Source organism: Galeopterus variegatus, unplaced genomic scaffold, assembly GCF_000696425.1.
Source record: "Galeopterus variegatus unplaced genomic scaffold, G_variegatus-3.0.2 Scaffold7135, whole genome shotgun sequence".
Classification (NCBI taxonomy): Eukaryota; Metazoa; Chordata; class Mammalia; order Dermoptera; family Cynocephalidae; genus Galeopterus; species Galeopterus variegatus.
In genome coordinates this window covers 22133-34242 of record NW_007733246.1, presented here as the reverse complement: position 1 = coordinate 34242, position 12110 = coordinate 22133, and the positions used below count along the sequence as shown (strand labels likewise).

Sequence of the window (12110 nt, the reverse complement as noted above, 5' to 3'; positions counted from 1 at the left end):
AAATAAATAAATAAATAAATGAATAAATAAATAAAGCCCCGACCACCGTTTTTAATCCATTCACTACTGCATGGTCCTACAATCCAATCACCTCTTCAAAGCTCCACCTCTCAATTACCATAATAGGATTTCCCACCTTTTTAACAGTCACAGTGGGGGCCAAGTTTCTAGTACATAAGACTTGGGGAACACAATTCAAGCTTCAGTGAGTTTGGGGGGGACAATTCAATCCACTACCCTAGGAGAGGGCATGGAACAGATTCTCCCTCACAGCCTCAGAAAGAACCAACCCTACTGACACCTTGATCTCAGACTTCTGGCCTCCATAACTATGAGAAAATAAATTTCTGATACTGCATGATCTCACTTATGTGTGGAACCTAAAATAGTCAAACTCATAGAAGCAGAGAGTAGAATGGGGGTTACCAGGGGCTGGGGTAGGGGTGGGGGCATGGGGAGATGTTAGTCAAAGGGTACAAAGTTTCAGCCAGACAGATAGGAGGAATAAGTTCTAATGATCAATTGTACAACGTGGTGTCTATAGTTAACAACAATGTCTCGTATACTAGAAAATTGCTAAGAGAGTAAATCTTAAGTGTTCTCATCACCAAAAAATATGAGGTAATAATGCACATGTTAGTTAGCTTGATTAAGCCATTCCACTATGCACACAGATTTCAAAACACCATGTGGTACACCTTTGAGATCAGTATGTGAGGGGCCGGCCCGTGGCTCACCTGGGAGAGTGCGGTGCTGATAACACCAAGGCCACAGGTTCGGATCCCATATAGGAATGGCCGGTTGGCTCACTGGGTGAGCGTGGTGCTGACAACACCAAGTCAAGGGTTGAGATCCCCTTACCAGTCATCTTTAAAAAATAAAAAACATTTTAAAAATAAGAAATCAGTATGTGGAAGAGATGTCCGCACTCCCATGTTTATTGCAGAGTTATTCACAATAGCCAAGATAAAGAATCAACCTAAGTGTCCATCATCAGATGTATGGATAAAGAAAATGTGGTATGTATACCAAATGGAAGACTCTTCTGCCTCAAAAAAGAAAGAAATCCTCTTACTTGTAACAGCATGAATGGAATTGGAGAACATTATGCTAAGTGAAATTAGCCAAGCCCAGAAAGACAAATACCCATTGTCTCACTTATGACTGAAATTTATGTATTTATTTTTTATTTATTTATTTATTTTTTAAAGATGACCGGTAAGGGGATCTCAACCCTTGACTTGGTGTTGTCAGTGCCACGCTCTCCCAGTGAGCAAACCGGCCATCCGTATATGGGATCCGAACCCGTGGCCTTGGTGATATCAGCACCGCACTCTCCCTAGTGAGCCACGGGCCGGCCCCGATGACTGAAATTTAAAACAATTGAGCTCATAGAAGCAGAGGGTAGAAAGGTGGTTAGCAGAGGCTGGGAGTTGGAGGGTGTAAGGATATGATAGTCAAAGGGTGCAAAGCGTCAGTTAGAGAGGAGGAGTAAGTTTTTATTTTTTTCTTTTTTGAGATAATTGCATAGCCTGCTAAATAGAGCTAATAATTTAGAACTGTATATTTAAGTTTCTCTAAGAGAGGGCTGGCCGGTTAGCTGAGTTGGTTAGAGCTTAATGCTGATAACACCAAGATTAAGGGCTTGGATCCCTGTACAAGCCAGCTGCCGGACAAACAAATGAATCATAAATAAATAAATGCCTCTAAGAGTAAATTTCAAATGTTCTCATCACAAAAAATGTTAAATACTTGAGGTAATGAGTAAGTTAATTAGCTTTATTTAATCATTCCGCATTGTATTCAAAAATCCACTACTTTGTACCCCATAAATGTATACAACTATAATTTGCCAATAAAAAAGTGTTTTAATTTTTTTAAATAAATAAGAAAAAAAATAGGGCTGGCTGGTTAGGTCAGTTGGTTAGAGTGTGGTACTAATAACACCAAAGTCCACGGTTTGATCCCTGTACCAGGCAGCTGCCAAATATACACATAAGCAAAAACTAAAAAATAATTTTTACTTTTGTTTAAGTCATGCAGTCTGTGGTGCAGCAGCCCTAGGAAAGTAATACACTCGGCAGGGACCGAGTGCTCACTACCTATGACGTATTTTCTTTTTTCCTTTTTCTTTTTAAGTTTTATTTTAGTTTTGATTGACACATAATTTGTAGATATTTATGGGGTGTATTAAATATTATGTTTTATTCTTTCTTATACTGTTCTTCCCCAGTTGCCTTCTTCTTTGTGCCCTTTCTTTTTCTTTCCTCCCTTCCTCTCATCTGCCTACCTGCTTGCTTCTGTCTTCTCTGTCTTCCTCTCTCAAGGGTAGAGAGGGTGAGTGGACTGTCACTCTCTCTGCCTGGCGCATAAACCCTCCCAGAAGGTGTCTGTGGAAGGAATGAGTCACACTCTGCTCGGGGCATCCTCTCTCCAGGTTGGGCATTTGCCGACTGGGCTCTGCCGCCTGTGAGGGTCTCTCTGACGTGCTCCAGGTCAACCACCACCTCCGGGAGCTGGATCTGAGTTTCAATGACCTGGGAGACTGGGGCTTGTGGTTACTGAGCGAGGGGCTGCAACATCCCACCTGCAGACTCCAGAAACTGTGGTGAGTGTCTGGGAGTCAGGAGGTGATGGTGGTCATTGGGGTGGGAGCATTTTCTTGTCCTTTGCTTTTCTATTTAAGGGCTATCCTTCTGTCACTTTGGAAGATCCAAGGAGAGAGACTAGAGGTGAAAACAGGACATACTATGCTAGTTGTTCTCGCAATAAACTGTACTCGTGGGGATGCAGACGTAAATTTCTTCATTTCTTCAAGCGTTCCCTCTAAACATGTTTTTGGAAAATCTGTTCTTCTATTGACATTTACTTGAGCAGATTCATAGCTTTGCAGTAACTTTTATTTATTTATTTTAATTTTTTTATTTTTTGAAAAGATGACTGGTAAGGGGACCTTAACCCTTGACCTGGTACTGTCAGCATCACGCTCTCCAAGTGAGCCACAGTCTGGTGCATTCAGTAACTTTTAGATAATAAAAAATTCAATATTGGGCTGGTCAGTTAACTCAGTTGGTTAGAGAGTAGTGTTGTAAAACTAAGGTCAAATTTAGGATCCCCCAAACCAGCCAGCTGCAAAAAAAAAAAAAAAAATTCAAAGTGGTCCAGTGTAAATTCCAATCAAATGTTAATTGACTTCCTCCTTCCTTTTTTCTCCCAACCTGAAGGACTTAGAATGGTGTATTAGTCCATTTAGTTTGCTTATAACAAATACCTGCAACTGGGTGATTCATAAAGAAAAGAACATTTATTGCTTAGTTTCTGGGGCTGGGAAGTCCAAAGTCCATCTGGTGGTGGTGACAGTGACCCAGGGGTCTCACATTGCAAGACGGTGGACACAGAGAAAGCTGAGAGAGTGAGAGAATCTCCTCTCCTTTTAAAGCCCTCAGAACCACGCCCCTGACCACCATTTTTAATCCATTCACTACAGCACTGGCCTACAATCCAGTCACCTCTTCAAGGCTCCACCTTTCAATTACCTTAATAAGATTTCCCATCCTCTTAACAGTCACAGTGGGGGCCAAGTTTCTAATACATAAAACTTAGGGGACACAATTCAAGCTTTGGTGAGTTTTGGGGGGTATAATTCAATCCACTACAAATGGGATGAGGCATCACCTACTTTTTAAAAATTGTCTTCCATTTCTGGATCTCTTGTTTGTCTGGGGCATTAGGTAACTTAAGAGTTAATATGGGGGCTTCAGGACAACATCTCCCCCTTAGCTGGTGCTGCTAGGTGCCTCTGGGATGTTAATATCCCCCACCCGGCAGACAACTAAATGCTAGTTCTTACAGGGACCCCATGGGAGGTGCCTCCACTCCCCCGTCCTCTGATGTGGTTAATCTTTATTAACTTCTTTGCACAATCTCTCCCCAGATCTCATCATAATCTCCCACTCCTGATTATTTTGCACCTGTGACACGAATGTTTTTAATCACCGACCTGTCTTTTTCTCTTCCTTTGCAAGTCCTGAGTTGTGGTCCTGGACCTCATTTTGGAAGGTGGCATCTATTGCCTTGGGGGTCTCAGCCAAACCAAGATTATAGTCTTTCCTTTTAAAATCCCAGCTAAGATAGTACATATATTTCCATTTAAAAGATTGCTGTGAGTGGGCCGGCCTGTGGCTCACTCGGGAGAGTGTGGTGCTGATTACACCAAGGCCATGGGTTCGGATCCCATATAGGGATGGCCGGTTCGCTCACTGGGTGAGCGTGGTGCTGACAACACCAAGTCAAGGGTTAAGATCCCCTTACCGGTCATCTTTAAAAAAAAATAATAATAATAAAATAAAATAAAATAAAAGATTGCTGTGAGGAATAAATGATAAAATAAATGTAAAGCCTTTAGCAAAGTGCTCAGCACAGTCAGTCCTCAATAAATCTACCTCTTCTTATTTTATCGTATCCCCAGAGAATACAGGAAAGAAACACAATTGGAGGCAGAATAGAAATCAAAGAAAATCAGATGGCATATTGTCAGGGCAGGTGGCGACCCAATTTGTGCTGGCTTCTTTAAAAAAAAAAAAAAAAGGGAGCATTTATTGACTTGTGTAATTGAAAGGCCCAGGCTTTGGGCATGGCTTGATTTAGGCATTTGGAGTCTTTTATTTTCATTATCTTCCATCCTTATTGCTGTATTGGCTCCTTTATTAGAGAGACTCACCCTACTTGGTGGCAAAATGCCTGCAACTCTAGGTTACTCTTCCCCAAACCCAAGCCCTTGTAGGGGTGGAAAGGGGGCGGGTGACCCCCTTCCTCCCTATCATAAAGGTTACAGCCGACACCCATATAACAAAAGAGAGGTTAACAGGAGGAAAGTCGGGGCCGGCCTGTGGCTCACTCGGGAGAGTGTGGTGCTGATTACACCAAGGCCATGGGTTCGGATCCCATATAGGGATGGCCGGTTAGCTCACTGGGTGAGCGTGGTGCTGACAACACCAAGTCAAGGGTTAAGATCCCCCTACTGGTCATCTTTTTAAAAAAAAAAAAAAAAAAAAACAGGAGGAAAGCATAATAAATATTTTTGATCATAGTTTTATGAGACACAGGAACCTTCAGGATGAAGACCCAAATATACAGGTTAGGTTCAATGAAGCGGGCACAGCGTGTAGAAACATGATTGGGCCAAAAGAGCCTGATCTAACGCTAATAGTAGGGAAACCCAGCAAGGCCTGTCTGTTCAGATTGTTCTGGGCCTTTCTGTGCAGCATTCCTTCCTCCCAGACACAGGGCGGGGCTCTCTGGAATGAGGGTCTTAATTTCTTTATGGCCAGCTGTTACACAGAAAGGCAGGAGGGAGAACGTTAGAGTATATTTTTAGTCTTTATGGCTGTCTTTGGGGAAGAAGGGTCCTAGTTTCTATGGCCTGCCTTGGGGAAGAGAGATTCTAATTTCTATAACCTACTTGCAGGGTGTGTGTGTGTGTATGTGTGTGTGTGTGTGTGTGTATGTGTGTGTGTGTGTGTGTACAAACAGGAGAGACAGGAAGGCAGGAGTAATTCAGAGAGAAATCTTGCTTCTGAGGCCTTCACTATGGTTAATTATTTTCTGAGCCCCAACACCCTGAAAGAAAAAGCTCCAGGCAAAGTATGGTTTTGGACTCACTGGCTCTGGGTAGATCTTATGCCCAATTCGAACCATTTATGGTGGCTGGGGACATGGAAACCAACTGACTTCCACCTGGAGCCTTATTCATCTGTAGAGCTTAATGACAAAGTTAACTCCAGATGGACCGAAACTAGGGTTTCAATGAGAAATTGGTGTGGAATTACCAGAAGGGGAAATGGGTACTTGACTTGAAAATCAGCACATATCTGTTACAGATGGAGCTGCGAGTTCAGGAGCACCCCTTAAACGCCTTTCTAACTTTCCATCACTACATGGGCCTTAACCTGGACTGTTTCTGGACGACTCTGCTCTCTTAAATTCGTCCCCTAAAATCTTTAACCCATTCATTCCCTTTGAAGATGAGGCTTTCCGGGCCAGCCCGTGGTTCACTCGGGAGAGTGCGGTGCTGATGACACCAAGGCCACGGGTTCGGATCCCATATAGGGATGGCCGGTTTGCTCACTGGCTGAGCGTGGTGCTGACAACACCAAGTCAAGGGTTAAGATCCCCTTACCGGTCATCTTTTTAAAAAAAAAAAAAAGAAGATGAGGCTTTCCAAAAGTAGCACCTGAGGTTTTAACCAGTCCTCATCTTCAACAGGCTGGATAGCTGTGGCCTCACAGCCAAAGCTTGTAAGGATCTTTCTTCTACCTTGGGGATCAACCAGACCTTGACTGAGCTTTATCTGACCAACAACGCCCTGGGGGACACAGGTGTCCGGCTGCTATGCAAAAGGCTGAGCCATCCCAGCTGCAAACTTCGCGTCCTCTGGTGAGAAATGGTTCCTGGCTCTCTCTGATGGAGGCAGGGTATGGGGCTTGGAGTTGGGAGTGTCAAAATAAATAATGGAGACATAGCTTGGATGGACAAATAATCTAGAAAATTTACAAATATTTTATTCATTCACTCATGCATGCAATTATGTAGAATACAGATGAGGTCTTAGCATACCACTTGGAGACACCTACATGCTGGCTACTGGCTGTGTGACTTCTGATAATTACTGAGCGTCTATTTCTTAATCTGTCAAGTGGGGCCATTGTAATTGAGAATCTGGAATTACTCTGCCTGGATTCAAATTCTAATTTCATCACTTATCACTTTGGCGATGTATGTATTTGCAAGTTCTTTGGCTTCTTAGCACTTCAGTATCCCTGTCTGTAAAATGAGGAAAAGAGGCTGGCCAGCTAACTCAGTTGGGCAGAGCCTGCTGTTGATAACACCAAGGTCCAAAGTTTGATCCCCGCACCAGTCAGCTACCCCCCAAAACAGGAAGAGTTGCTTCTTCTTAAGGTTATTATAAATTAAATGAGTTAAGGGCCGGCCTGTGGTTCACTCGGGAGAGTGCAGTGCTCATAACACCAAGGCCACGGGTTCGGATCCCATATAGGGATGGCCGGTTTGCTCACTGGGTGAGCGTGGTGCTGACAACACCAAGTCAAGGGTTGAGATCCCCTTACCGGTCATCTTTTAAAAAATAATTAATTAATTAATTAATTAAATGAGTTAACACAGGTTAAGGACTTAAAATTGTATGTAGCATAGAGTAAGCCTATTCCCTGGTAGGGTTGGGTTAAAGTACTGCAGAATAATGGAATTATTTTATCAGGAAAAGAGACATAATAGATCCTTAAGATTTAACAATTGAATGCCACAATAGTGGGCTGAAATAATACTTAATATTTCCCATTCTTGTGTCCTCAGGTTATTTGGAATGGACCTGAATATAATGACCCACAATAGGTTGGCAGCACTTCGAGTAAAGAAACCTTACTTAGATATTGGCTGCTGAATGGTTCTGCTGGTCTTGACGTCAGGAAAGAGAAAGATGATAGTTGAATGTACTCATCATCCCACAACATAATTGTCAGCCTCTTTATTTCCACAAGAGACACTCATATGCACATTGAGACAAAAAAAAAAAATGTCCTCTTAGGGCCAGCACGTGGCTCACTTGGGAGAGTGCGGTGCTGATAACACCAAGGCCACGGGTTCAGATCCCATATAGGGATGGCCGGTTTGCTCACTGGCTGAGCCTGGTGCTGACAACACCAAGTCAAGGGTTAAGATCCCCTTACCAGTCGTATGAAAAAAAAAAATCCTTTCTGCTTGGGATCTAAGTAATCTGCATATGACAGAGCTTTTTAGATCTGATGTTGGTGTTCTGGAGAGAATTTAGGGCAAGGAATGACTACAAGAGAGGTTTGAAGGCCCCTGACAGGAGATAGGCCAGATAACACAGGGTGACTTTGCCCTCTAGGGGATACTGGGCAGTGTCAGGAGACATTTTTACCACTGGAGCAGGTTTGACTGCCATCTAGTGGGTAGAGGCTGGGAATGCTGCTCAGTCTCCCACAATGCACAGGACCCCTCACCAAGGTAGTTGGCTCAGAATCTCAATTGTGCCCCAAGTTGAGGAAACGTTAGTTCTCAAAAAGGAGGTCAATGTTGTAAGATGCTAACAAGACATGAGCATTTAGGAGAAGACTAGTACGCACGTCAACTCTTAGAATGCTCGTTATGCCAACAGCCCTATCAGTAATCCTTGCTCAAGGGCATAAAGCATGAAAGCTTGTTCTGCAGCATAATTGCTCCTGCCTGGAGCTCCCTGGACCATGATTGGATACCTGCCAAGGTCCCAGTGCTGAAAAACCAATCTATAGGCTGGTCAATAACCTACAGCATCAGACCTGCCATGCACCTGGCTGAAGGTGCAGGCAAGTGCTTTCCCCATCTAATGGGTGATGTGGCCACCTTACCTGTCAAGGGTAGTGTGAGCTATCAAGCAAAACAGTAAATTAAAAAGAACCTACACCACACATTTAAAAAAAAACAATTTGAGGGCCGGCCCGTGGCTCACTCGGTAGAGTGTGGTGCTGATAACACCAAGGTCCCGGGTTCGGATCCCATATAGGGATGGCCGGTTTGCTCACTGGCTGAGCGTGGTGCTGACAACACCAGGCCAAGGGTTGAGATCCCCTTACCGGTCATCTTTAAAAAAAAAAAAAAAAAAAAGCAATTTGAAAAAAGGTTTTCTCTATAGTATAGAACTCCCTATTTTTCTCTTGTGGGGTCCGGTGTGCAATGGCTGTAAACCAGCAGCCTCCTCGGCAGTGAACACAGCCTGCTGCTTAAATGTGCTACCCTGAGGGACCTTCAGACAGCACTTTCCAAGGGACATTCATGACTGACCTTGTACCTTCCCCAATCTACACTACGTATGCCTTTGTAAAGGCCCAGGGCAGTGGCAGGGGCTCACACTGACCAGGTGGGGTTACATACATGCCAGACTGGGAGGGGCAGGCCCTGCACTCGGGAGGGCTTCCACTGACTGCCTGCTCCTCAGTCACACCCAATAAGTTCCTCCCATCCACCTTTAAAAAAAAAAAAAAATCCCTATTTTTAATGGAGATTTGGTTCAAGCCACTTGTCAGCTAGCTGGAGCTGAGATTGAAACCCTTGACCTTACTGTTAATTTGAATTATACTTGAAGCCTTGTGATTGGAGGGAAATCAGCTCCCCAGAGATGCTATCGTGAGGCCAGAACTGAAGACAAGGCCCAAATCAGGGAGCAAAAGGAACTCGGAATGGTGGCTATCACTCACGGACACCTTGTGACATCAGTTGTTCCGGATCCATAATTGTGCATTGGAATTAAGCTCTCGCATTACTGAGCCCCCTCAGATCTGCACGCCAATTTCCCATATCTCCACAGCTGCCTCCAAGAGAAAACTGCCCCCTTATTAACTCCCAGTGATTACATGGCCCAGGTCCTCCCAGCCCAACTGTAAGAACCTGACCCATTGTCCCACCATCCCAGGCTACCCCCCCAGAACCCAACTGGAAGAACCTGACCCATTGTCCCCCAATCCCAGGCTACCTTACAAAAATGACAATGTTGGCTCCTTGAAAGGAAGACAGAAGCCCTTTGGACTTGAGGGCTTACTGTGGTATGGAAGTAGTGACAGTACCCGCAGTGGGGGTATGGGGAGTTATGAAATTAACCAAGCAACAAGGAGTTAAGATAAATTTATTAAAGGATGAATTTATTAAAAGGGATAATTTTAACAAGGGTGCAAGAAAAAAACAATTCAGTTAATAATTGTAAATGGCGTAATCATGAGTGTGCATTCCTAAGATTTGAGATATTTACCCAGAGCTTGAGATCTGGTGGACTGCCAGCCCAGACCTGGTTTCTAGCTCAGCTACTAACACCAGGCGAATACAGGAATGGTGTGCTGTTGGAAAAACCTCCCCCCCACCCCACCCCCGCTTTCCTTCACAATCTGAGCTTTTTCAAACGCTAATTTAAGTGGCTGAGCTAGTTCCCAGCTTAAACACATTGCCTTTATCATCTTCGGTGCCCAGAGGCTACAACCATTGGAATACTTATTGGAGTAACAGGGGTGTTGTAAGTAAATACTGAGAATACTGCAGTGGGAGAACTTAGGCCACCCTCACCAAAAACAGCACTAATCAAAAGGCCCCAACAATTAACTCCCCCCCACAAGGAAGTCGAGACTCCCCTTACACCGATTTCCTTTCCTAGTCTGGGCGTGGGCAGGCTCAGGCTCACTCATGCCCAGGACCTCACCATTTCTCCCCCCTCCCTCAATTTTTTGAAATGAAAATGAATTGGCTCACACTGCAGGGGCTGTCAGGCTTGAAATCCAGCTGATGTTGCTGAATCCAAAATCCACAGGGTGGCTGCAGATTGTCGAGGTAGGCTTCAGAGTTAATTCCTCAGCTCCTAGGACGCCTCCCTCAAACAGTGACACCCAAAATGGAAGCACTTTCCAGTCAAGACCAAGGTCAAGTGCCTCTATTTTGAGGGCCACAGTCTGAGCTGTTCCCCCTCAATGCCTCTAGGCAATGCTGTTCATTCTATGATTAGGTGGGGTGTATGCATGCCTGAAAGGGATTGAACTACACCACAATAGCCCAAGTATACTAAATGCCAAGTAATAAATTTGTTAAGAGGTTATAGTTGATGTAACTAAGGTGCATACATAGTTGATATTGGCTTCCAGCACTTCAGCTGATCTTAGTTCATGCCAAGTGGGCTGGCCTTTACCTGAATTTATAGAATATAGTACTTAGGTGTAAGGCACCTCACACAATTTTCCCAGTGGAAATCAAGGTCCCAGTACAGCTTATTTCAGAAGTTATCCCAGAAGCCCGGACATAACAGGACGTGGGTTCCTTTGATGGTGCCCTCCGGTGACACTCAAATATTGTAGCACTTTCTGCCCAGACATCAGAAGAGTGCTTCCACATTTGAGTATCACAGGTTGAGCAGTTGCACCTTAAGTCCTTTTGTGCAGACTAAAATCTCAACTCTGGCCTAGAGATCAATCCAATTGATGTCTATTCAGTGTTCTTTCCCCATGTGGAAGCTGGAGACTTCTCGGTTGAGTTTCTCAGCTGGTAATACTCAAAAAGTGGCGGCACTTCCCCTTTACAGAACAGAAAGTGCCCCCACAGTTTGAGTCCCACAGGCTGAGGAGATCCCCTTGGATGAAGGATTGACTCGAAGACTAGCCCTCGTTCTTTCAGAATCTGGAAAATAGAAAATGTTAAATTTTAAGCGGAGACTTAAGCTCTATTTTGCCCTCTACAGTTAGCAGACTTGACATTAGATTTCAGTTTGAGAACTCAGCACAGAAATAAATTGCTGTTTCCACCTATTCACAACCTATGTTCACTCCCAAGTAGAACAAATTTTGGTTCAAAATTTACTTTTGCTAAGTTCAAAATATTAGCCTTGTACCCAAGTTAAAAAACTTAAGGATTGTCATTTCCAGATATACAGGGATCTAAGGGATCTCAGACTCTATTCCCCACCTAGCTTCTGGATCCAAGGAGTTAGTAGATTGAGGACATTGCAGACAATGACAGTCAGTAGGTAAAGGTGGAAGTAAGGGTGGAAATGTGGAGGGATTTGAAGAAGTGCAAAATGCAATCAATACTTACAGAAACTAACTCCACGCTGCGCCAATTCCCAGGCAATGAGGGCTTGTCGCTGCTGGGCTCTTATATAGGCCAGGGGTGGGGGGGATTTCTCCCTAGGACTTGGATAGGATTAAAGACTCCCGCACCCCACCCTCCCACTTCACGTGGTCTCCGCCCAGACCCACCCTGATCCCTTTGATCTTATGTCAGACACACCTTCACAGACTCTTAGCAGTGGATCCCCCCCCCCAAAAAGACACACCTTCACATATCTTTTAAACACTAATTTCTTTATTGCTTACATCACCAGTACAGACTAATTGTAAATAATTTGAAAAGTCCAGAGAAGTACTCAGAAGAAAGAAATTCCACCATTTTTGAGAATTCATTCATTCAGTCAACAAATATTTATTTATTTATTTTATTTTATTTATTTTTTTTTTTAAAAGATGACCGGTAAGGGGATCTCAACCCTTGACTTGGTGTTGTCAGCA

The 12110-nt window shown here is 43.9% G+C and overlaps 1 protein-coding gene across 3 annotated transcripts in view; it reads left to right on the top strand.

The window, feature by feature from the left end:
• Positions 1 to 7478, top strand: part of NLRP12 (NLR family, pyrin domain containing 12) — a 50418-nt gene extending 42940 nt beyond the window's left edge. For 2 of the 3 annotated variants that reach the window (XM_008591658.1, XM_008591657.1), the window contains 3 exons: positions 2438 to 2608; positions 6265 to 6435; positions 7369 to 7478. In XM_008591658.1, the coding sequence (XP_008589880.1) occupies positions 2438 to 2608; positions 6265 to 6435; positions 7369 to 7456 (430 nt within the window). In that variant the 3' untranslated portion in view covers positions 7457 to 7478. The remainder of the gene's footprint in view (positions 1 to 2437; positions 2609 to 6264; positions 6436 to 7368) is intronic. The other variant, XM_008591659.1, reaches the window with a different exon arrangement.
• The last annotated feature ends 4632 nt before the right edge of the window (positions 7479 to 12110 follow it).